The following is a 26,408-nucleotide window of genomic DNA, read 5'->3' as shown; positions in this document are numbered from 1 at the left end:
TAAAGTTATAATGCAGTGAGAATGTATTTGTACATTGCCTGTGTGTCAGTTTACTTTCTCTTATGTGAAGGAGACAAAATAACAAAACCCAGTTGAAGTGTTTTGGGAAACATTTGAGTTATGTTTGAACTAAACTTATAAATTACTCTTCTGTGAGTCATTGGTCATATCCGTGAAAGTATGGTACAATTGTGTAATAAATAAAAAAGAAATACAGATATGTGTGTGAGTGCTTCAATACCCAATGAACAGTTTCATACTGAAAGAAAATGGTTTCATTTTTCAAGTTTTTTTCTGAGGTGGTATTTTCATTGTAGAAGGCCTAATTGTTGCTTAATTTATTTTCCCGTACTCTGTTCCTGATAATGAGACATATTTCTTTACCATTTTGAAGGAAGTGAAGTAAAAAACTGTTCTTTGGTTTTAGGTCCTCCTTGGAGAGATTTACACGGGCACTAGCGTAGCAAGAGTAATAGTGAAGGAGTTAAAAGCAAGTGCCAGCCCAAAGGAACAAGATACTTTTTTGAAAAATGGAGAACCTTACTAGTAAGTAAACTTTAATATGCGTTCTGTAAACATGGTGTGTAGTCTGTTGGAAATCAGGTCTTTAAAATGACTTAGCGGCCAAGGAAACAAAAGCAAAAATGAACTTTTGGGACTTCATCAAGATCAAAAGTTTCTGCACAGCAAAGGAAACAGTCAACAAAACAAAAAGGCAACCCACGGAATGGGAGAAGATATTTGCAAATGACAGTACAGACAAAAGGTTGATATCCAGGATCTATAAAGAACTTCTCAAACTCAACACACACAAAACAGATAATCATATCAAAAAATGGGCAGAAGATATGAGCAGACACTTCTCCAACGAAGACATACAAATGGCTATCAGACACATGAAAAAATGTTCATCATCACTAGCCATCAGGGAGATTCAAATTAAAACAACATTGAGATACCACCTAACACCAGTTAGAATGGCCAAAATTAGCAAGACAGGAAACAACGTGTGTTGGAGAGGATGTGGAGAAAGGGGAACCCTCTTACACTGTTGGTGGGAATGCAAGTTAGTGCAGCCACTTTGGAGAACAGTGTGGAGATTCCTGAAGAAATTAAAAATAGAGCTTCCCTATGACCCTGCAATTGCACTGCTGGGTATTTACCCCAAAGATACAGATGTAGTGAAAAGAAGGGCCATCTGTACCCCAATGTTTATTGCAGCAATGGCTACGGTCGCCAAACTGTGGAAAGAACCAAGATGCCCTTCAGCGGATGAATGGATAAGGAAGATGTGGTCCATATACACAATGGAGTATTATGCCTCCATCAGAAAGGATGAATACCCAACTTTTGTAGCAACATGGACGGGACTGGAAGAGATTATGCTGAGCGAAATAAGTCAAGCAGAGAGAGTCAAGTATCATATGGTCTCACTTATTTGTGGAGCATAACAAATAACATGGAGGACATGGGGAGATGGAGAGGAGAGGGAGTTGAGGGAAACTGGAAGGGGAGATGAACCATGAGAGACTATGGACTCTGAAAAACAACCAGAGGGTTATGAAGGGGTGGCGGGGGTGGGGTGGGGTGGGGGGGTGGGGTGGGAGGTTGAGGAACCAGGTGGTGGGTAATAGGGAGGGCACGTACTGCATGGAGCACTGGGTGTGATGCCAAAACAACACTGTTATGCTGTAAATAAACAAATAAAAATAAATAAATAAAATGACTTTGCTATTTAGCATATTTTAGTCATCATGAATTTAAAATTTAGTTCACTCTTTGAGCAGTTCTGCTAGCATGCTTCCCAGTGAACAACACTGTGACTTTTATTTTCCAGCATTCTTCAGCATCCGAATGTTCTTCAGTGTGTTGGACAGTGTGTAGAAGCAATTCCCTATCTCCTGGTGTTCGAGTTCTGTGACTTGGTAAGTTTTTAGTGGGAATTCAAGGTCAAGCATTTAAAAGGTTGTATCCAAGTGGTTTTGACACATAGAAGTGGTGGATGAGGGACTGCTTTCACTTCTGCCCCCCATTTTTAAAACTTTGTGATATACTGCGTCATTGCCTTTAAAAAATACTATCAACTGACACGTGTTTTATATTCCATCCCTATGCTAAGCTGTCTGCATGCATTACATTTAATCATATTTGTCTACACTTTTATATATATATGTATATATGATTAAAGTAAGGTTCACAAAGATGAAGAGAATGTTGTTTATCGAGTACATGGCAGAGCCAGGGTGTGGATTCAGGATCACTGTTCTGAGTTTGAGGTCTTGACTCAGCTAGGCACTCTTGAAACACTTTTCCCCATTAACATAATCTTACAGAGTACTCGTGACCTGTCAGGTTTTTAAAATAGTGAATGTGTGTGCCATTTATATTTTTAAATAAAGAGATGATTTTTTAAAAAATTTTATTTATTTATTGAGAGAGATTGAGAGAGCGAGCGAGCACGGGCATGAGTGAAGAAAGGTCAGTGGGAGAAGCAGACTCCCTGCCGAGCAGGGAGCCCGATGCAGGACTCGATCCCGGGACTCCAGGATCATGACCTGAGCCGAAGGCAGTCGCTTAACCAACTGAGCCACCCAGGTGCCCCTAAAGAGATGATTTTTTTTTTTAAAGATTTTATTTATTTATTTGACAGAGAGAGAGATATCACAAGTAGGCGGAGAGGCAGGCAGAGAGGAGGAAGCAGGCTCCCTGCTGAGCAGAGAGCTTGATGCGGGGCTCGATCCCAGGACCCTGGGATCATGAACTGAGCCAAAGGCAGAGGCTTAACCCACTGAGCCACATAGGCGCCCCAAGAGATGATTTTTTTAACTGAAAATTAATAGCCTCATTTCTTAGCATGATAGTATTACTTACTGAGATTTATAGTTGGAAAAACTGTTTTTATGAATAATAACTCTTACGTGAAAATTTCCTGTAATCATCTGTTTTTAAAAGCTGGGTTTTAATTGACTTCCTTGCATTGTCTCAGTTTTCAGAACATTAAAACATTAAGACTATCCAAAAAAAATCGGAGTACATCAGGGTAAGTCCCTGGTTAGTTCAGACAATATTTTCAACTGGTAAAATGGAAAGAGCAGCAACCATTGTGGATTATTTTTAATTTCTAAATGTGATTCGAATATTACGCTCATTGGCAAAGGTGGTTAATTCCAAAGAAATATGAATAAGCTTGGTCTATTAGCTTTCATTGGGTTATATCAGAATAACCCCCAAACCTCAGTAACTGGTAAGAGCAGAGTGGTTCTCACTCATCTTATGCGTCAGCTCTGGGGCAGGGGCATCTCCCTCCCGGGCTAGAGTCTTCCCCACCTGGGATCAGTGTATTTTTTTAGTATCTGTAGGGTCATGTGGGAGGTGGTGGGGGGGATGTATATTCTGTTATTCTATACAGGTATATCTCAGTGGCTCTTTTTGGGTCACATTTATGAGGTTGTTAGGTCTCCTCTATCCATCTGATTGGGGAGGGCATTGATAGAGGAGTCTGAGTTTATTTTCTGTCCATTTTTGAGAGACATAATCTGCTTTGGTTATGGATTTTCCTTATAATTCTAATTTTAATTGCTTTGAGTGTTGAGTCATTTAGACTTGATACATAACATCTTGTAATTTTAAGCTTTTGTAATTATGAAGGGTCTCTTTTTAAGCATTACTAAGGATTAAGTCTGTTTTTATGGATATTAATATAGTTATCCCAGCTTTCTTTTGGTTGGAGTTTGCCTGGTTATCTTTCTCAGTCCTTTTCTCTGGTTTATATCATTCTAAATAGCATATTGTTAAAATTCTATTAATTTGTCAGTCTTTTGTTTTTTAAAGATTTTATTTATTTATTTGACAGACAGAGATCACAAGTAGGTAGAGAGGCAGACAGAGAGAGAGAGAGGGAGAAGCAGGCCAGGCTTCCTGCTGAGCAGAGAGCCCGATGCAGGGCTCGATCCCAGGACCCTGGGATCATGACCTGAGCCGAAGGCAGAGGTTTCACCCACTGAGCCACCCAGGCGCCCTAATTTGTCAGTCTTGATCATTTAGCATGAACATGTACTCCATTTATGTTTTTTGTATCTATGAGATATTAGGAATTTTATGTACTTGTTTTATATTATTTTTCCTATCTACCTGTTTCAGTTTTTCTGTCTTGCTTTTTTGCTAGCCTTCTTTCAGATTCTTGATTTTTTTTTAAGATTTTATTTATTCATTTGAGAGAGAGAGTTTTTTTGTTTTTTTGTTTTTTTTTTTTTTAAGATTTTATTTATTTATTTGACAGAGAGAAATCACAAGTAGGCAGAGAGGTAGGCAGAGAGAGTGAGAAGGAAGCAGGCTCCCTGCCAAGCAGAGAGCCCGATGCGGGACTCGATCCCAGGATCCCGAGATCATGACCTGAGCCGAAGGCAGCAGCTTAAACCACTGAGCCACCCAGGCGCCCTGAGAGAGAGAGTTTAAGGGAGAAAGCACAAGCCAGGGGAGGGGAGTAGAGAGAGAAGCAGACGCCCCACTGAGCAGGGAACCTGATGTGGGGCTCAATCCCAGGATCCTGAGACCATGACCTAAGCCAAAGGCAGATGCTTAACCTACTGAGCCACCCAAGCTCCCCCACTAGATACCATTCTTAGTTTTTTGTATGATTACACTGGAAGTTATAATGTGCATATGTAATTTGACTAAGCCTAAAATTAATATTTTTAACCCTCCTCCAAGGAAACTGGGACATCAGAGAGGATGCTTATTTGTTGAACAGCTGCTGTGGAAAGACAGGGGGGTACAGAGGGAAAGTGAGGTCCTTGTCCTCTAGAGCGTCTCCGTAGAGGGAGTAGACATGTGATCATTGTTATTTAGCCTGATAAATTATTGAATGGAGGCATGGGAACTAAGACGGAGGAGTTCTCAGTGATGTTTCTGATCATTTTATTGCATGTATATTTTGTTTGGATTATCTCAATATTATCAGTTACAATATTTATGGTCCTCAGTTATTACGAGAACTGCTTCTTTTAATGGCCTCAGGGTGACTGGTGTGATGAGTGATTACTGTGCTGCCAGCACTTGAGGAAAAACATAAAGATGCTGCTTTTTGTGACAAGACAAGTGTGCTGTTGGAGTTCTCGTTTTCTGAGTCTGCTGGATTTTCTGGATCCCTAAGCCCTTGATGTTTTTCCTGAGTAAAAGTCACCACAGTCTTCGTGAGTGAACATAATAGAAATGCAGCAAGAATACCAGGTTTCTGGGTTAATCTCTCTCAGACATACGGGTATTTCTCACCCATATGAAGTGAGGAATACGACCTATTCCTCACCCTCCCTGAGCGTTCCTGGAAGTTTGTTAGAGGTTGTTGTTGTTCCTGGAATGGGAAAAGCCCCTGGGTGCTCAGCTTGATGTTTTCCTCTGAGTGGTTCAGGCAACGGGTTTAGTTTTTGTGCTATTTTAATTTATTTTTTCACAAAGTTACCTGTTCTTTTTGGGAGGAAGAGTTTAACCAGCTTTATAAAGAAACTCTGAGACATAACAAAATACACAAACAGCACCTTTATAATTCTCATAAATACCCATAGCAAGATTCTTGAGTATTACTTTTATCTTTGTCATTATACATTGGTTTAATATAAATATAATAAATACATGCTTCTTGTTAACTTTTTTAAGAAGATTTTATTTATTTGAGAGACAGAGAGCGGGGGGAGAGGCAGGGAGAGAGGGACAAGCAGGCTCCCTGCTGAGCTGAGACCCAGATGCAGGGCTTGATCCCACAACCCTGGCATCATCACTTGAGCCTAAGGCAGACACTTAATCATCTGAGCCCCGCAGAGGCCCCTGTAAACATCTTTTTTAAAAAAATTTTCCCCAGTACTTTTAGATTTCACATTTAAATGTGTATTCTCTAAGTACTTTGAGTATTCAGAGAATATTGACTTACCTATGTTGTACTGGCTTTCGTATTTTGCGGTGACGATTATGCATACAGCTCTCCAGAATTAAGAGTTATGACTTCTCGAAACATATTTTCTGTGAACCTCCTAAATCATAACGGGGAGGTGTCCACTCCTGAGGGCTAGACGTGTGGAAGGAGCCCTCCCCCTCACCGGCAGCTTTCATTCGCAGTGTAGAGGTCATCGCTGTCTTTAATTGAATAGTGGTACACTGATCAACAGTAAAAGTTTAAAACAATAATTGTTTCTGAAAAAGTTAAAATAGAAGTACCATCTGACCCAGCAATTTCACTTCTAAGTATACATATTATCCAAAATCACCGAAAGTACCTCAAAAGAGATATTTGGACACCCGTGTTCATAGCCGCATAATTCACAATAGCCCAGAGGTAGAAGCAACGCGAGCATCCCATCAGTGCATGAACAAATACAAATAAAGGAAATAGAGTCCCTCCCTACAGTGGAGTATTGCTGAACCTTGAAAAGAAAGGACATTCTGGCACCTGCTTCAACAGGGATTAACTTTGAGGGCGTTATGCTCAGTGAAATAAGCCAAAGATTGTGTGATTCCACCTGCCTGAGGCATCTCAAGGAGTCAGACTCACAGAGAGAGTGGGATGGTGAGTGCCAGGGCCTGGGTAGGAGGGATGGGGAGCGAGAATGTAAGGGGGCGGAGTTTCTGGGAAGAGACAGGTGGTGGGGTCGGCTGCACAAAAGTGCTTAATGCCCCTGAACTGGACACTTAGAAATGGCTAAGATGGTCATGTTATGCTACACATTTTTTACCACACACACACACACCTGCTCTTGGTCAAGGCGCTGTCCCAGGTGTCACCTGTACTAGCAGGATGCTTCTGTGCCCTTGGGAAATCTGGCAGTTCTTGGAGTGGCCAGTCTCCCATCCAAATAGAGGCTGTTGACCCAGGGAACTCTCCACCTTGCCCAGCAGCGAGGGGTCATGTTTGTGCGGACAGTTCCGTGCTCATCACCCCTGGGCACTAGGGAGCTTTGGAGGGAGCAGGCGCAGCAGCAACAAGCCCCGGGGTCTTGGCAGGGTCACCAGCTCTAAAGTCCAGTTGTCCGGGCTCAGTCTGTACAGTGGCTATGTGGCAGGAAGCGTCAGGTAGCGTCATCCCAATAAACCAAAGAGGGACCCCCACCAGCAGAGATGTCCCCTGACACACCAAAGCCTTGCTTCAACACTGAGCCCTGCTCCCAGCCTGCACGCCCCACAACCCTCCCAGAAATAGGCCATTCCAAGCAGAGGGGCGTCCTCCAAGGCAAAGCCGCCCACTGGCGGGGGTCCAGAGGACAGAGGGTAATAGCTCAGGCTCGGTAATAAGCAGCTGCAGCCACAGTGAATGGAGCCACTATCTTCACATGTTCTTAGTAGGTCAAGAGCTATTGAATGAACATTGGCCTTTTCAGTCGTCATGGGCAGTGATCATACTCAGCGATAACATCACTTAAGTAGAAAGGAGAGAATATTTTTGCACTTAAGTAATTCTTGCGAGATGGAATTACCAGGCTGTTGTTGAGAAGCACTTTATCTTGGATTTTTATGAAAGAAAATGAAAACTCTTCTGAGCGAGTTCGGTAGCTAGACGGCAGCCAGCGGTTTCTAATGCTCTGGCGCAGCGTTCATGGGTGGAGAGATGACGGTCGGGTGTTGTCTGTAACTTGTTGCCATGGCAGGTACACAGTGCTCTCACGTGAATACCCAGGCGAGGAGATTGTTTTGGGGGTAAAGATTACTCATTCAGCAGAAGCGTGCCAGGCACCCATGAAGTACAAGGGGCTGTGCCCAGCATCCCAGGTTGCACAGAGGTGAGTCACTGCGCTCCCGTGCGGTCCCCTCGGGAACACAGGCAATTCACTGGGGCCCCTGTGTTTCCTGCCTCTAGAGCCAGGCTGGCCTGCCTTCGGGTGCTCGTTCTGCCACTTGTGTATCGCCCTGGAAAGTTCCCTGACACCTCTAAGCCTCAGTGTAGACATCTGTCAAATGGGGATAATACCACTTACCGAGTGGACAACCCTGACCATTATAGTAAGATGATAATATAAACTTCGGAGCACATAGTAAGTGCTTAGGACATGGTAGTTATCTTTATTCATTTTTAGTTAGTTATACTAGGTGGTCATATTAATGATTAGAGGTTTGAGTCATGTGTATAGAAATATAAGCGGTTCTGGGGCACTTGGCAGCTCAGTCAGGAGTGCATGTGACTCCTGACCTGAGGGGAAAAAAAGTGTAGCAGCTCTAACTAGGATCACTGGAGAAGGTGTTTGCTTGGAGTGTGCAGAGTGGCTGGAAAGACCCGTGTTAGCAGGAATGGCCTGAGCCAGGTGGAGAAGCCCACCGTGCTCCACAGGGCGCAGAGACTGGAGAAGCAGGTTGGCGTTTGCTGGGAAAGATCAGTTGGAAGCATGAAGAGCAGAGACCTCTGGAGCCCAGACTGCAGGCTGAGGTGACAGACAACGTTCCTCCATCTTAATCTTTCTTGAGAGTCACCAGTTTCTTTGATCCTGTGGCCGGACCCGAAACGAGAGATGGTATTTTCTTTGCAAGGGGGCATTCTTGATGTTGGGGTTCCTTCATGATAATCAGCTGATAAAGTAGGGAGTGAGTTTCTGAGAGGAATTAGCAGTGGCCACGTGAGAATGGGAAAGAAGTCCATTTGGGATTCTCGATACGTGGCCTATTCCGCTGTGGGTTCTGCTTTATTCCATCTCCCACCAAGAGTCGGTAACACTTGGAATCGTGGGCTCTTAGAGCTGAAGGCACCTTGGCCGCTGCCCGCCAAGAGCCCTGAGGAAGGGAGAGCTCCAGCTTGTCTGTGCCAGGCCTTGTGCTGGGTCTGGGGAATGTCCGTTACTCCCTTCGCTGAGAGCCTGTGAGACAGTGGCTACAATTGGAGAGCAGCCTGAGAGAGATGAGGGCCCTCACTGAAGAGTGGAACCCAGGTCTGTCTGGCTTCAGCGCCATGCTTTCTGTTCCTTATTGGAACAGAAAAGTCGGGTTAATCGACTTGCCTGAGGTCACGTAATTACCAGTGGCAAAGTGGAGATTTTAATTGGTGGCTTAATTTTATTCTGTGTGTTTTTATACCAGGTGGTTTAATGCTTGTATATAGTTTTTCCACCAGTGGGGAGTCTCTGTTGTAGAATTGTTCTTTTGTACAGAAGATGCCTAATTAATGGGTATGTCTTATTTATAAATATATTTATTAAGTAAGCTCATACACCAGGGAACCTTCTAGGTGCTGGGCACACGAAGATGAATGACATGTCCCTGCCCCCCTAGAGCTCGTGTAGAAGAGAGGACGTGGAGTTACAGGGGAATGGAGGTGCATGTGGACAGTGTCCCTACCCCAGGGGCAGCAGAGGGGATGCTAGCTACGGGATGCCCCCCCACAGTCAGGCTTGACCGTGAGGGGATGGGCACCTGCATGGAGACGGTGTCCCTGGGCGTTGCTGGTGGTCTCGCCCTTCTCATGTGTGGCTGTGGCCCTGGGCCCTGAGGCCCTGGTTCTCAGTGAAAATAGATCCAGGCTTGATGATGGGCTGGATGTGGGAATCTAGAAGACAGCACACTCAAGAATGAGGTCTTCGGTTTTGATCTGATGCCTGGGATGCTGGGAAAACAGGGAAAACAGGGATGCCTTTTCCTGAGATGGAGCAGGTTGTCCAAGTTACGTATCAGGCGTATTAGATTTGAGGTGCTGCTTAGGGCATCCAGGGGAGGGCATTAAGTCAACAGTTGGGAGGAAGAGTCTGGGGCTCAGGGGACGGAAGGCTTTGAGCCTGAAAAATGTGTTGGAGATTATTTTTATTTTTTATTTGTTTTAAAGATTTTATTTATTTATTTGACAGAGAGATCACGAGTAGGCAGAGAGGCAGGCAGAGAGAGAGGGGGAAGCAGGCTCTCCGCCAAGCAGAGAGCCTGATGCGGGGCTCGATCCCAGGACCCTGGGATCATGACCTGAGCCGAAGGCAGAGGCTTTCACCCACTGAGCCACCCAGGCGCCCCTGGAAATGATTTTTAAAGCCATGGGGTGGATAGGGTGACCTAGAAATGAGTGTCTGCAGTGGCAGGATGGAGCCCTGGGCTGTGCCGGCACTTACAGCTCAGCGAGAGGAGGAAGACCCACCAGCACAGTGAGATAGGAGGAGACCTGGAGACAGGTGGAGAGATGGGGGGGGGCCCCACCTTCACTGTGCTGGTGAGACGCAGTGGGAGGGCGCGGTGGGAGCGCTGTCGCTGAGTGTGGGGGGCGGGAGGGTGGTCTTGAGAAAGTGGCGGCGCAGGAGGTGAGCCAGCCAGAACAGAGCTCATCTGGGAAGGGAGGAGGGAAATGGGATGGTAGTGCGAGAGGCAGGTGGAGGCAGAGGAGGCTTGTTTGGTTCTTGGTTCAACTGATTTGAGGGGTGTTTGGGCACCGGGTGAATAATCGTAAGAGCAGAAGAGAGTGTGGATGTTGGCAGGTGGGGACTTGCCTGCGGAGGAAGCAGCCCTGGGGGGGCAGGAGGGTCCCGGACAGGTGCTCAGGGCCTTCACTTTGATGCAATTGTTTTCGTTCATTGGCGGCGGCTGAGATTGTGGCTGTTTATGCCCGTCTTATGTCCTTTCATTCAAATTTTTGTTTATAAATCATAAATTCCGCCCCCCCCACCAAGTCATCATATTAAGCCTATAAATGGCTCTAATTTTCCAGAGATTGAACTGTTGACTTGTGGAGTTTTTACATTATGATGAAATCTATTTATTGTTTTCAGTGTCCTGCAGAAAGCTGGCTAGAGCCCTCATCTCGGTTTGGGTTGGAAGTCAAGAGGACATGTGTGAGGGTCCCTATGAAGGTCTTTTGGATGACTCAGTGCAGGAGGCCATTCCCTGTCCCTGTTCCCTCAGAGTTCTTGGTATAGCGCTTTGCTGCCATCTAGTGCCATACATGTTTCTTTTCTAGTCTTTTTGGGAGGTTTTGGGGAGGATCTGAGAAATTTTTAAGACTTGGATAAAGGAAAGTGTATTTTAATTCAGAATACATTGCTGTTCTTCATGTTTTTTTTTTCCCATTTTATTTATTTTTTTCAGCATAACAGTATTCATTGTTTTTGCACAACACCCAGTGCTCCATGCAAAACGTGCCTTCCCCATTACCCACCACCTGTTCCCCCAACCTCCCAGCCCTGACCCTTCAAAACCCTCAGGTTGTTTTTCAGAGTCCATAGTCTCTTAATGGTTCGCCTATGGTTTTTTTTTTTTTTTCCCTTTAAATAAGGGGCCAGATAATCCCTCTGTACTCATTAAGTACCACTGAAACCTAAGTAAACCAGATATCTCAATACAGTTTTGTCTGTTTTGGACAGAATGAATCAATTTTTAGCGTTTACTTACTATAAATTTTTTTACCGTAATTAAAGGCTATATGATGATTTTTTAAAATTTTATTTATTTATTTGACAGAGAGATCACAAGTAGGCAGAGAGGCAGGCAGAGAGAGTGGAGGAAGCAGGATCCCTGCTGAGCAGAGAGCCCGATGCAGGGCTCCATCCCAGGACCCTGAGATCATGACCTGAGCTGAAGGCAGAGGCTTAATCCAGTGAGCCACCCAGGCGCCCCTGATTTTTTTTTTTTTTTAATAGTGGTACCAGTGGCACTTGGGTGGCTCACTCCTTTAAGCATGCGACTCTTCATTTTAATTCAAGTCATGATCTCAGGGTCATGAGATCGAGCCCCACGTCAGGCTCTGCACTCAGTGTGGAGTCTGCTTGAGATTCTCTCTCTCTCTTTCTGTCTCCCTCTGCCCTCCCACTGGTTCTCTTTCTCTCTCAAATAAATAAAACATAAAAAAAAAAAAAAGATTTAAACACTGGTGCCAGGAGAGTTCCAAGGATCTCTCTAGATGATAGAACTAACCCTGGGTCCTACACAAACTGCCACTGATCCCATCCAGGAGAAACAGTGACCAGCCTCCTCCTCACTCATTGATGTCAGCTCCTCACCCCGGTTAGAGGTGTTTACCTGGCTTGTGCTAACTGCTGAGTTCACCTCCGGCACAGGGGGGTGGGGAGAGCCTTTTAGTTTTGCCAAGCCAGAAACATTAGGAGCATGAACATTCCTATACAACATCCCCTTCTGCTTGTTATTTTACCTTCTGGTGAAATTTGGAGAGGGAATTGTTGTGGAGATAAGACCTCTTAACACAGCCAGTGGTAATGAGTATACAGTTGTCCCATGAACAACATGGGTTTGAACCACGCAGGTCCACTTAGACGCCGATTTTTCCCGATACGTGCAGGACAGCGCTGTAAGTGTATTTTTTCTTCCTCATTATTTCTTAAACATTTTCTTTTTTCTGTCTACCTTATTCTAAGAATATAGTATATACGTAACGTACAAAATGTGTGTTAAGTGGCCCTTCATATTACACAGTAAGACTTCTGGTCAAAAACAGGCTGTATTCGTTCCATTTTTGTAGAGTCTAGAGTTATATGTGAATGTTCGACCGCTCGGGCCTCAGTGCCCCTAACCCCTGTCTGGTCCATGGGTAAACTGTACTTAAGATAACCTTGAAAAATACCTACACCCACTCTGCCATTCTGCCTTCATGGCCAAAGTCACTTGTGAAGTGTTCAGTGTTTGCCAGAAGCTTCTGTTGGCTTTGAGAATTGGCCAGACACGGCGCAGCATAATGCTACTTTTGTGTGAGGGTGATTTTTTCCTTCGATGGATATTGCAGGAGAGGGTTTAGACAAATGGGATTTAAGTTGCCATTTCATTGGTAATGTAAATAAACTTAAAACTATTTATTTTCATATTTAGTTTCTGCATGGGCCACCTTTTGAAAATCCCATTAGCCCGTAGGCCTGGAGCTTTTTGCTGTTGTTTGTCTGGGTTAATGTAATGTGAGAATCATCTTTATTCCACCATTCCCACCGCTGGGTAGAGGCTAGCCTTGGGGTGGGGGGGGTTAGGGGCAGGCAGGGACACCGTGTTTGTAAAAGGCAGGAAAGGGTCTGTTTCTGCTCTGGAGCAGCTTGCAATTCCAGCATCATGTCTGGGAGGAAATAAGAGGTCAGAGACATGGGTTCTAAGGACACGAAATCCCCACCCCAAGCCCCCTCTACCCCCACTGCCCCACCTAAGTTCCATTAAGTTTGGGAGAATCCAACAAATCCATAGGGTTGGCATAAGTTATTTTACATTCATTCTTGTAAAATAAATTGATTCGATCTGCATCCCTAAGTAGGATCTTGACAGGTTGGTAAAACCGAGAAGTAGGAGGCTGCACTCCTACTTTTTATTTATCCTATCCTGTTTATTGGCTGTGGCTTTGTGCACAGTTCTTTGCCTACACCCTGGGCCTCATTTTCACATCCAGGAAGTGTTTCAAATTGCAAGAATTATTTGAGGCATTGAGTGTAGAAGCTCCCAGCACAGTGCTCGGCACACTGCTCAAAAGTTCCGATGGCAGTGATTATTAATCTCAGCATTGTCATTCGTATAAAAATCCTTGAAACTGGGAATGAAAGATTTCCTGGAGTGGACCTGGAATTTATATTGTAATGTGTTTAGCGTTAAAAGTCAGCAGATGTTTGTAACCAAATATTTGTGTTTTGAGGTTTTTACTCCGGGAATTTGATAAATTGGCTGTTTTTCCTAACAGTGGTAGGAAATGCATTCTGCTCCTTCATTGGTCCCCCCAACAGGCATCTTTCCTCAACTCAGATATAACACACACTGAAAGCTATTGAGTTGCTTTCTAAATTGTATTAACCGTTTATGTAACACTTAATTTGGAATTGAGTCTGATCAATAAATATTTACACATGTGATAAGGAGAACATGGAAGATTTTATTTCCTTAAACATGTATTTCCCCAAAACTTACATTCCTAGATTAAAGTCTCTGCAGAGAGGCAGAGTAACATGGGGAAGTCTGGCAGGAGCGCCTGGAGAGCTCAGCATTTCAGTGTTTGCATGTCGAGTGTCCAGGTGTGAATTTGTTCATTTTTCTGCTCATGCTGCCTCCCTTTGAATAGGCTTCGTAACTTTATGAATTTTTCTGGAGGGCCTGGAATGTTCTTTTTCAGAGTGGCTGGGCAGCACAGGGCCCTGGGGAGCGGGGAGGCTGGCAGAGACTTGGCCAGCACTCAGCACGCTTTGTCCCCTTCCTCTCCCATCCAGTTTTCTTTGGTTCTTTCCCTCTCTGTTGCTCACAAATGCTTTGATGATAGCCTTTGTGACGTAATGTTCTCTGACTGTGTGTCTCCTAGAAATCCGTAAAGGCGGTGCACATGGCAGCATACCACCTCAGTTACCTGGAAACTTCTCTACGTCTGCACTTAGTTTATATTGTGCATCTTTAAAAAATTACCTTATTTTTACTTTTTGTTTTACAAGTGTTCATATAAACTAATATTTAGTTTCTTTAAAGATAAACCAATATTTAGCTAATTAGCTAAATAAGTTTTAATAATTTAGCTAATAAGTTTTTGGGTGGAATTATTCTTTGTAATTTGGGACTTGTTCGAATTAGATTCTTTATCAAGGTCAAATCTAAGTGATTTCTAGTAAGTAATCTTAGTAGTTAACATTAGCTAAGGCACCTGTTGAGTTGCCAGTGCGTTCACCTCGGCCCCTTTGGAAGCTGACCTGGACTCCCTTTTGCAGGGGGACCTGAAAGCTTACCTGCGCAACGAGCAAGAGCACGTGAGGGGGGACTCGCAGACCATGCTGCTGCAGCGGATGGCCTGCGAGATCGCAGCGGGCCTGGCCGCCATGCACAAGCTGCACTTCCTGCACAGGTGGGTCCGGCCGGTGGTGCAGGTGGGTCTGTCTGGCGGCTCCGGTTGTCGAGGTTCTGCAGAGGACTTCAGAGGGCGGATGAGTAGAAGCTGTCCTGTCTGTCCCAGTATTGGCATGAGGGCGGAGTTGGGCTTCGGTTAAACCAAAACTGGGGAACGGAATGTCTTCATACAGCCTGAGGCCTAGAAGCCATTTCCAGACTTTCAGAGAACGTGAAACCATTGGCTCAGAGCTGAGAGCAGACGGTGCCAGTGGCCGTGCTGACATCTTCCTGTGTGTCCCGTTCGTGTCAGCTTCAGGCTGTGGTTCTGGGTGAGGTGTGGTTCCTGGGTGAGGAAGAGAGGATCTGATAGGCTGGCATCATCTTTTTGTGGAGGGTCAGGGCTCAGAGAGGCCTGCTTCCCCTCTCCCGGCCTGCCCGGTCCCCAGGCCGCTTGTTAGGTGGTCTGGCGTCGTGTGTGAGCAGCACGCCGGTCAGCGTAACACATGTGTGTAGAAACCTTTCTGGTCCGATTTGAATAGCCACAGCTCTTTGGAGCACATTATATTTTGCTCAGACCATTGATGTAATTTTCGTAATTAAAACAACAAAGGGCTTGAGTCCTGTCTGAGGTAATGGTTCTGTGAACCCAGAAGGAGATTTCTGCTGACTCTCCTCTAGCCTTCTGTGCTCTGATTTATGTTTAAAATATGTTTGAAATTATTTCTCAGGTCTCCAGGGAAACCAGCTTCTCTTTAGTTGACTTTTACTAAATAATTTAACTCTTAGTGATCCAAAGAGCTGAAAACGGGCACCTGTGTGTTTGTGTGTGTGTGTGTGTGTTGACTTTAAAGGCTATAAAGTATTCTCTTTTTTTTCCTTAGAGTATTCTATCTTTTAAAAGGTAGATTGCACAGGAATATATTTATAGTGTGACTCCTTTTTTTTTTTTTAAGTAAGAAAACACCTGCTTGTATTTGTAGAGGTGTGAGTGTGTGCACCTGTGTGTGCACGCGCGTGTATGTGAGAGCAGACATGGAAAAGTACCCTATCATATTGTCAACGTTGTTTCCAGGTAGGGAAGAAAGAAAACTATTAACATTTTTCCATACATCTGTATCTCACTTGACATGCATAGTGAGCAAGTCATTCTGATTAAGGGCTTTATAAAATAACCCAAAGATTATGGATTTCTTCAAGCACGAGGCAGAATCCCTTACACGAAACTTCAAAATGTAAATATCTGTTTGCCTTATAATGGAGAAATCTTGGATTTCATTTTTTAATCTCTTCTAACAGGTTAATACCCAGCATATTTGTATTCCTCTTTTGTAAGACATGGTGGATTAGTCTCTTAACAGGTGGTTTAGGAGTTTTAGATCTTGGAGGCTGGGACATTTAGAGACGGTGTCATGTCAGACATCAGCACAAAGGCCTCAGAGGCAGCTAGAAACTGCATTCATTCATTTATTTATTTATTTATAACAAATGGCTGCCTTGTGCCCCACCCCAGGGTGGGAATCTTCCCAGCCTCCAACCTTTCCAGCTGGAGCCTTTGATTTTTTCCTGTTTCTAAATAGCAAAGCTCATCCTGCTTTGTCTTGAATTTTCAGATTTAAACAGTAGCCAGTGAATTCCCCCCCTTTTTTAATAAAGATTTTATTTATTTATTTGACAGACTGAGATCACAAGTAGGCACAGAGGCAGGCAGAGAGAGAGAGGAGGAAGCAGGCTCCCTGCTGAGCAGAGAGCCTGATGCGGGGCTCGATCCCAGGACCCTGAGATCATGACCTGAGCCGAAAGCAGAGGTTTAACCCACTGAGCCACCCAGGCGCCCCTAGAAACTGCATTTAAAGTTCAGGTGTGTTCCTGCTACTGTATTTTAAAAATTGGCAAAGACATCAGAGTAAATGTTCCTTTCCTGTGAGTTTCTATAGGGTAAAGTTCTATTTAATTTAGGATTTTGTGTGCTTTAGAATATATAAAGATGATAAATTAAATCACATGATTTGGATGTTGTCCAAGTACAAAAACTCAAGGTAAAGAATATTCTTTAAACAATTGCCAACTGTCCCCTTCCCTCCCTCCCTCCCTATCTTTTAAAAAATTTTATTTATTTGTCAGAGAGAGTGTGCGTGCACAAGCAGGGGGAGTGGCAGGAAGAGGGAGAAGCAGGCTGTCCACCGAGCATGAGCAGGGAGCCCAATGAGGGGCTCAATCCCAGGACCCTGGGATCATGACCTGAGCGGAAAGCAGGTGCTTAACCGACTGAGCCACCCAGGTGTCCCTCTCTCTCACTCTCTCTCTTAAGTAGCTATATTCTATGTAAAATTCCCACTCGGGGCAAAATTTGTGCTTTGAATTATTTTTTTTATGATAACAAACCATATAGCATATTTTTAAATCAGAATATAGAATATTTATTGGCTGACTCAAAGTCAGGCTTTTGGTGTTGGTTGAAAATAGAATAGCCCACACGTCCAACTAAAAGCTGTTGGTTGTTTTGGAAACTGATCTAGTAAAGCACCCCCAGTTAAATTTTATTTTTGCTTATTATTTAAGAGGAGACGTATGCCTGGGTCTTGGGTAGCCTGCATCTCTGAAGTTTGCATGTGACATCCATGAAGGCCATGTAAACAGCAGAAGCTGCCAGTATGCTACGTTCCACAGCATTCTGCCTTTCTGGCCTAGAGCCTGGGACTTCCTGTCCCTTGCCTGTCAGCTTTCCTTAGCGTTTGCAGTGAGATGCCACAGGTCACCACAGTGAGCTAAGTACACAGAGGTTCTAGCTGGTGGTGTGGGCCTTGTGGTGGCTCTGGTAGCCGAAGACCTGTGTGGTCATGGCCTTGAGGAGTACGCAGGTCACCAGTGTTCACGAGAGAGCCTCTTTAGGATTTTCCTGGTTTTAAAGTTCAGGTAATTTTCTGCTGAGAAACCCTGAAGTTCTCCGGCTCTCAGAGTGCGGCCACCCAGTGTTGCAGGAGCATGATACATGAACACTAGGGTTAGGTGCACTTTACATGATTTTTCCTTAATCCGTACTGTGTGTTGTGACCACAGTGGTAGAGATGTGGAAATCTGGTTCCTAATCGGCTTGTGCTGCGCCTCTAGCTGAGTGTTTCTTTCAGCTGGTGGACTATTAGGGTATTTCATTAATTTGTGTGCCTGCAAAGTCTTCAGATTGCCTCTTTCTAAACTCCTTCTCATATTTCCTCTTTTAAAGATTCGTCTTCAAGGAAAAAATTTTTATATGGCAATAAATATGGTTGCTTTAATTCTTCTGATTATTTCATTTTTGAAGATCTAATTGGTTTTATTAAATGATCCGTGAATTGGGCAGCACCCCATCTGCCAAGTTGAGGGGAGCTCTCCCTGACTGAGCAGTTTATATCAAAGCCATATAGTTGTATTAAGTGAAAAGAAAAAGTACCATCATCTTGCTCCCATGAGGAAAATCCAAAGACTTTCCTTACATGGGCTGCGGAATCTGGCTTGAGCTGAAAGTCTGCAGGCATTTGACCCGTGTGTGTGAAATGAAAGAGTGAGGGTCCCAGATGTGGGGCCTCACCTGCTCTGGTCTCGTCGTCTTCACTCGGAAGATCTTGGTCATAGAGCAGAGCTGGTATTCAAAACCAGAACTGTGTTCTCCGGGGCCCACGCTCTTATCCAGTAAGCTACCCTAAACAATCACTGGTCACTCTTTATTACTGGTGACATGATACTGTGTACTGAGAAAAAAGCAAGATACTAGTTTCTTCAAAAAGCAAAATCAAGGGGCGCCTGGGTGGCTCAGTGGATTAAGCCGCTGCCTTCGGCTCAGGTCATGATCTCAGGGTCCTGGGATCGAGTCCCACATCGGGCTCTCTGCTCAGCGGGGAGCCTGCTTCCCTCTCTCTCTCTGCCTGCCTCTTTGCCTACTTGTGATCTCTCTCTGTCAAATAAATAAATAAAATCTTTAAAAAAAAAAAGCAAAATCAATGAGATGGGGTGCCTGGGTGGCTCAGTTGGTTGAGCGACAGCCTTTGGCTCAGGTCATGATCTTGGAGTCCTGGGATCGAGTCCCGCATCAGGCTCCCAACTCCATGGGGAGTCTGCTGCTTTTTCTGACGTTCTCAGCTCTCGTGCTCTCTCTCATTCTCTCTCTCTCTCTCAAATAAATAAAATCTTTTAAAAAATAATTTTAAAAATTAATGAGAGGATTACTGTAGTTTGATTATAGATATACTAAAGTGTACCTGGAAATAGGGCAAAAAACCCCATTCCGTTTTCTCCAGTGCTACAAAAATTATTTGTTATAATTATAAATTATTTAGGAATAAATAATGTGAGAAAGATATAGGACTATGTGAAGGAAGCTATATGCAGTTTTGCTGAAGGACATAAAACATGTGAACAAATGGAAATGTGTACCCCATTTTATGGTTTTATGGTGGGAAGACAACACAAAAATGTCAGTTAACTGAAAAATTTTTTTTTTAAAGATTTTATTTGAGAGCGAGAGTGAGCCAGAGAGAGAGTGCACAAGCTGGGGGGGGGGGGGGGGGCGGGGAGAGGGAGAGAAGCAGGGATCCTGATGCAGACTCGATCCCAGGACCCTGGGATCTTGACCTGAGCTGAAGGCAGCCACTCAACTGACTGAGCCACCCAGGCACCCAAGTTAACTCAAAATTAATACATGAACTTCATAAATAATCCAAGTAAGAGTCCTCAGAGGATTTAGTGGGGGGGGGGGGTGGTAAAAATTATCTTTAGCTTCACATGAAAAAATAGTGTCTAGAAGAGCCAGTAGAGTATGAAAAAGAAGTGAATTGTTGAGGCAGCAAAGCAGGCTTGCTTTGCGAGTTGTCAGAGCTCCCAGCAAACCACTGGGATAGAGATTGGTTTGGTTTTGATGGAGAAACAGACTGGTGGAGAGCAGACAGTACATAGAACAGGTGAGTGTGTGCTCAAAGTGAAATTCAAATCAGGGGGGAAGAGATGACTTCCCTGTTAATTGCGGGCACAGTTCATTACCCATCTGGGAAATTACTGGACCTGTGCACCATCCTGTACATGAAAATCAAAATACAAAAAAAATAAGTGTGATATTGGCAGAATTCTGGAAAGCTGTATGTGTTACCCAGCGATGAGCGAGGCCTCCTAACCAGAAAGGCCCTCTTTTCCTGTAAAATAAAGGGTGACTATTACACCCTTTATTGACTGTTCTATAAAAATTAAATATTTTGCGTAGCAACAGACACCACCACAAAGTCAGTGGACAACAGACTTGGGAAGGTGTAGCTGCCAACACGAGTTGCAGCCAAAGGGCGACTGCTCAGGACACACAACAGGTGCCTATGAATTGGCGAGAGGACCTGAGACCCGAGACAGACGGGCAGAGGCAGACCGGCCAGCAGATGGAAAGTCGATTCCATTTGGTAGTTAGGGACAGGCAGGTTAAAGGCATGGAACCTCAGAGCTAACGGAACCGCTGCGTCTGTTGCTAGTAGGGATGTGGGCGAGTTTCTGTCCCGAGTTGCGTGTAAATCATTACCAGTTTCTGAAAAGCTATGAGGGTGATAACTGTATAATTAAAAATACACATTCCTATTGCTAGACTCACTTCCATAGGACAGAGAGGCCCCGGAACTTAAGGACATGGCGTAGAATGATCTGTCGTTGCGTCATTTGAGGCGGCGGCAAAATAAACACGACAAAGTAAGCATTCATGGGGGGGACAGAGAACCAGTTCCAGGCCATCGGCGCTGTGGAGTACCACACGGCTGTCGTAGAGAAAGATGCAGAGCTGCTGGGTGACTGGTTGCTCTGGCGGGATTTCCAGCCGTGCTGTTGTTGGGTAAAGAATAAAGATGGAGAGGTAGGTGTAATGTCGCACAAAAGCAAATGCTCCTTATTCCCCTTATCTGTATTTTCTTGATGTATATACCGCGTATATGGAAAAATATAGAAAGATTATACCTACCAGTTTGTACGTGTTACCCGGAATGGGTGGAGCTGGGGGAGGAAGATAGTTTAAAAGAAAAAGACATTTTTTTAATTAAAAGAAAGAAAGAATGGCAGCACTTGAGGAAGCCTCAGAAGAAGCCTAGGATCCCCGCAACTCGGTTGCTGTGGAAGGCCTGTGCGTGTGCACGAGAGGACTAGCTCGAGGCTCCGGCGGGCTGCACTCTGCCCTCGGGGAAAGAACGCCCCCTGCTGGCTGAGTGCCTGTGTACCAAGCAGGGGGGCATGAAAGCAGGGGTCTTCCGGTGGTAGGCCTTTGCTTCGGGACCCTCGCCCTCAACTTAAAATCCTTAGGTGTAGGTAAAGTACTAAATGTTCCAGTTTTCTAGATGACCCTGGGCCTTATGGGAAAATTATTGTCCGGGGAGCCCCGGCGGAGTGCTCGCCATGTTCTGAAGCCAGCGGTTTGTCACTTGTCAACCACGCTGGCCTTCCCTGACCCTGATCTGATGTGGCCTTCTAGGCCGGGCTTGGATTCTGGGGGTTGTCTGAGGGGTACTGCCAGCCCCACTGCAGGCCTAGTGCATTTTCACTCACGTCCCACGTGACTCCAGTGCACGCCCAGCGTGAGAACTACCGCTCTCAAGAGCGGGCCGTTGATTGGCAGCTCAGCTCCCTCCTGGTGAGACGCCTTTAGGACGCTCTAGAGGATCGCCTGCCTGATGTCAGAGTAACCTTAAGGACTTGAAGGGGCGGAACCAGGCTGTTGAGGAAAGTCTCTCCACTCTGACCAGTACCCAGTTCTGTGAGTGTCCTGTCAGCCTCATTCTCTCCCAGGGCACACACATAATGCAAGTCAGGAGTCGTCCGCAGACAAAGACTCAGAGGGACCCCCGTGCAGATTTCTGGGGTGCTGGCCCGCTCTCTGAACTTACTCCCTCCTCTCCTCCTACCCTGCCCTACGGTTCAGCCTCTTTGGCAGCCTCTGTTTCTGCCATCCAGGGAAGCTGTTGCTCTCAGGGCTCCATATCTCTGTGCCATGGTTTGGAAAGTGACCCTAAACAGAAAGCTGGAGGCCACGTGGAGCTCACCTCTGCTATCTGGTTTCTCGTCAGGACGAGAACCTGGGCTCTTCACTGTTCAGAACCTGAAAACTGCTTGCAGACGAATGTATTTCGTCCGGTCTCGTAATCGTGTCCAGGGAGGAGATAAGCTGTAACCAGAGGTTGAGACCCATAGAAGCCTGAGTGTCTGGCTCAGTGTCAGCTCTGACCCAACCCTGGAGAAAAACTGAGAACTGAAGGCTTTGTCCCCATTTTATCACCATTTCTCAAAACCCAGGCCAGTAGTGGTGGCCCACATTCTAGCCACGGACCTTCTCCTTGGCGTCCACCCAGAATTTCACAGCACAGATGTCCTCTGTACACCCGGAGCCTAGCAGGGGCCTGACCTGCAGGAGAAGCTCAGTAAATGGAGTCTTATTCAGCTAGCAAGGCCTGACCTAATAGATCGGGGTGAAAGTGGTCAAACCTGCGTCCTTTGTGCCATATCACAGTCCTCTGGCTTTCATCTTGAGCTTGTACCGCTTTGAGCTACGTCCCATCTTTGAGTGATAAGTGGCAGTTTCTTCAAAACCCTTAGTGATTTTTTTTTTTTTTTTTAAACTTCGGGGCCCACCAAGAGCAGAGCGGTCTGGTGAGCAAAGCAGGAATGAGGGGTTCAGGTTGCTAATTCACCTCTCTGTCAGCTGTACCAAGATAAGCCACATTACTTAGTCCTTCTGAACCTGGTTCTTCTGAGATGGGGATAATTTTATCCTAAAAGCGCTGTTGTCAAGAGGAATTAAGATAACGTATGCCGTGCCCTAGAAGAATACTCAGCAGTCAGTTTCAGCGACTTCGCTTCTTGTGTGTGCCTCTGTGTATCAGGAATTGCGCCTGCTCGGGGAAGCACCAATAACATGGACAGAGGCGTGGGTGATTTTGAAAATGGCTGCAGCCTCACTGAGCTGTTTCCAGTCCAGCGGTTCTTTAGGGGCCAGTTAACTCCAGCTCTGGCTGAGCTGAGAACACGTAGTGACGCTTCTTTGTGAGTCAGGATGGGGAGCTCTTTAGGTCTGCGGATCCGCACTTTCCGCAGCTCTCTGCGCCGCTCACACGGCCGAGGCCCTCGCTGACATCGCTGACATCGGAGGCCATGGCCTTGCTGCCAGCCGAGGGGACAGAGCCAGAGGCTGTCAGATCATGTGGCAGCCTCACCACTAGACCTGTTTTTCAACTTGAAGGAAGAATATACTGGGTATGTTTGTGTTTCCTGACCAAAAGCAGCCATTGACGTCAAGAATTACCTGTGTTGTTAAGTTACACCTTTGTGTTTTTCTCCTCTCTAGCTTTGGGTGTTAGGCTTCAGAGAACATTTGCTTTTTCCAGTTACGAATTGAATTGTATCATTATCTTAGAACTGGATAGCGTCTTAACATTTTGAGAACATTTCATATATCGCTTCATTTTATCCTTACTGAGTTAGCTCCTACAGTGCATCTCTGTTTGTGAGTAAACTAAGGCTTGGATATGTTAAATGACTTGCCCCAAGTCACACTGCTCCTAAGTGCTCCGAAGGAGCTCCCAGATCGCCCTGGTTGCTCCCCCACTACCCGCCCCCTCCCGCCCCGCCCTGCTGTGCTGTGTGTGATGCTACCACGCTTGGGGAAGCATTGGGCAGGTTTAAGGGAAGCTCCTCCAGCCTCCCCCAGTTTGGGTCCTCATTACTTCGGATTTCAGGTGAGGAGAAGCCTTTCTTCTTCCCCTGAGAGCATCAGTTGGATTGTGTTGGAGTTTTAGGATGCATTTTACACTCAAAGCCACTGGCCTTTTACTTAATGTGACTTAGGTGGCTTTTCATCTTTTCTGTAACCTTCACATTTGCTCTAAAGACTTGCACTGAACATGTGGAAGGAGAGGGTAGAGGAGGGGAGGAGCAGGGCCACCCAGTTGTTGCCCAGGGGTCAGTTGTTCCGATGGCCTGCGGGGAAGGAGCCAAGGGCTGAGGTTGCTGCCCACCTGCCGGGGACATACACAGGGCCCCGTTGGAGTGCCGGGCCACCCAGCTTTTAATTCTGGCCTTAGGAGAGAGATGTGGGGAAGGTTGAGAAGGATCTATTTCTAGAGACTCTGGAAATGCCCGTCAGTGGTGCTCAGTGACAGAGCCTTGGTCGGCAGAACCTGTACACTGTCCTCTTGCCACTGTCCGTCCAGTGGACAGTGCCGCCCGACGGAGGGCATTTCCACTTTTCTGCCCTCCGTGGGTGTATTGCTTTTGCCTCTCTCCTGCCTCCCTTCGTTCCAAAACAGAGAGACTGATTTTCTTCTTGATATTGGAAGTTTCTCTCTTGCTCCCAGACACCATAGGCCTGAAGGCTTCTGAGGGGAACACCGCGAAAATTACCGATAGTAAACCCAGCGTGGAGCTGGCTGAGTAGCACCAGCTGGCCGTCTAGATGAGCACGTGTTCTCCAGGGACCAGGACAGCGCTCTGATTGTGGTGTGTTGTCACTGAGGGTTACCGAGGGGGGACGGCTTCTTGCTGGCTTTGCACCTCTGACGAAGTTACAATTTCTTCAGCTCTGAATGGGGAAGATAAGAGCGTCCACTTACAGGGTTCCTTGTGAAGATTAAATGAGTTAATACCTGTATGGAGCTTAGAGCAATACCCAGTGTAGAGTAAGTGCTTTATAAATCTTAGCCATTAATGCATGATTGGATCAGTGCCCTTACGTCCCAGGCAGGCTGTCCTGGAGTTACGTCAGCCTGAGGTCCTGTGTCGGGCATGTAAACTTCGGAAATTAAAATCTTGGGAAATGAAGAATTTAATCGTTAATGTAAGCTTTTGTCTTCTAAAATCCTGTCTAAACATTTTGAGTTTTGGACTGCAGAAAGTTTTTGATGCCTTTATGATTTGAAACTATAAATGGGGTCTGCTTTTCTACGTTAGTTTAGTGGACTCTTGAATTCCTATGCCAGTGGATGATCAGAAAGATAAAAAGATTGAAGGATAAAAGGTGGCTTATACCTAAATTCAAAGTGTTTACTCTGTTGTCTATATGGAAGTTTCCTTCAGAAAAAGTAGTTTTTACTTTGCAATGTATATGTTTTTGAGAATTAACCTGTTCTTAAATAACCTATGTAATTTGTTTCCGATAAGTCCTGAAAATGCTCTTCACCTCCGTGTGGAGAGGTGGGGTTTGCAAGAAAGCGAAGTAATTTGGAAAGGGCCTCCTTATAATGCTCACATGTCTTTGAAAAAGAAGCTAAAACATTAGCATTTGTAATGTCAGTTAGTTTTGGGTGCTTGAAGCTGTAATTTTATTCATCTTATAATAAGTAGACTACAGTTAGACTATTACTCAAGTAATACAAGTTACTGTAATACCAGGAAGTACGGTATTGATGCAGCACAAAGTACAGATATGGTCGGTATTTAACCTCAGCAGTTACTTTAAAAAAAAAAAAAAAGATTTATTTAATTATTAGAGAGTGTGAGTGAGCACAGGGGAGGGGTAGAGGGAGAGAATCTCAAGCAGACTTTCCACCGAGCGTGGAGCCCAGTGCTGGGCCCAGTCTCACAACCCATGAGCTGAAATCACAAGTCAGGCTTTAACCAACTGAGCCACCCAGGTTCCCTGCCTTAGCAGTTACTTGTAAGAAAAAGAAATCTGATCATCTCCGTGGATTTTAGTAATGAAAAATATGATATATAATCCTTTTTCCATTTAAAAAATTTAGGGGTGCCTGTGTGGCTCATTCAGTTAAGCAGCTGCCTTCTGCTCAAGTCATGATCCTAGGGTCCTGGGATCCACCCCCAGCTTGGCCAGGAGCCTGCTTCTTCCTCTCCTCCCCACCTGTGCTTTCTCTTGCTATCTCTGTCTCTCTCTCAGATAAACAAATAAATAAGAATTTTTTTTAAAGATTTTTATTTATTTATTTGAGAGAGGGACACAGAGAGAAAGCATTAGGGGGCGTGGTTCAGAGGGAGAAGCAGACTCCCTGCTGAGCAGGGAGCCTGATGCAGAGCACGATCCCAGGATCCTGAGATCATGACATGAGCCAAACGCAGAGGCTTACCTGACTGAGTCACCTAGGCACCCCTAAAAAAGAATTTCGAAACATTACTGAGCAGGAAGCTCACCATACACTCTGCTTCATAGAGAAGGCCTTGTTCATAGCAGTTTTCGGTGACATTGTCCTGCTTGCGGGTTCCCCTTGTCCTTGTGTTCACTTCACTCTTTCTGCTTTCAGTGACTTAGCCTTGCGAAACTGTTTTCTTACCTCGGACCTGAATGTGAAAGTGGGAGATTATGGAATAGGATTCAGCAGGTACAAGGTAAGTCGGTGTCTAAAGATTCTCTCCTGAAGCTGATTTAACTTCGTAGACAGAAGGTGGTCATATCACAAGGCCACCCCGGTTTGGAAGAAGGGGTGTTAGGAATCTTGGTTACGGTGCCTTTTTGGAGAGTGGTTAGTTCTAGTCCTTTTAACAGCGGAGTTGGCTTCTGACGTGTGGTTTGGCTACATCGGTGGCTCTCCGCTGAGGTTTCGTGACAGCTTTCCAAAGGCTTTGGTTAAAAATAAGACTTTTACACAATGTAATTGATATAGCTTGATGGTGCCTCATATATTTTAGTATGAACACATGGGTCATAACCATGGTAATGATTATTATGACACTGTACATGTCATATCAAT

At 45.2% G+C, this 26,408-nt stretch overlaps 1 protein-coding gene across 3 annotated transcripts in view; it reads left to right on the top strand.

The window, feature by feature from the left end:
* Nucleotides 1-26,408, top strand: part of LMTK2 (lemur tyrosine kinase 2) — an 86,399-nt gene that overhangs the window by 40,597 nt on the left and 19,394 nt on the right. For all 3 annotated transcript variants that reach the window (XR_006816603.1, XM_045992608.1, XM_045992607.1), the window contains exons 5-8: nt 428-546; nt 1,838-1,925; nt 14,610-14,743; nt 25,962-26,046. Coding sequence is in view for 2 of the 3 variants with exons in the window: in XM_045992608.1 (XP_045848564.1) it covers nt 428-546; nt 1,838-1,925; nt 14,610-14,743; nt 25,962-26,046 (426 nt within the window). In the remaining variant the exon portion in view is untranslated. The remainder of the gene's footprint in view (nt 1-427; nt 547-1,837; nt 1,926-14,609; nt 14,744-25,961; nt 26,047-26,408) is intronic.

This window comes from Meles meles, chromosome 21, assembly GCF_922984935.1.
Source record: "Meles meles chromosome 21, mMelMel3.1 paternal haplotype, whole genome shotgun sequence".
In the NCBI taxonomy this organism is placed as follows: Eukaryota; Metazoa; Chordata; class Mammalia; order Carnivora; family Mustelidae; genus Meles; species Meles meles.
The sequence above is the reverse complement of the archived record's forward strand: the minus strand, read 5'-3'. Positions and strand labels throughout refer to the sequence as shown.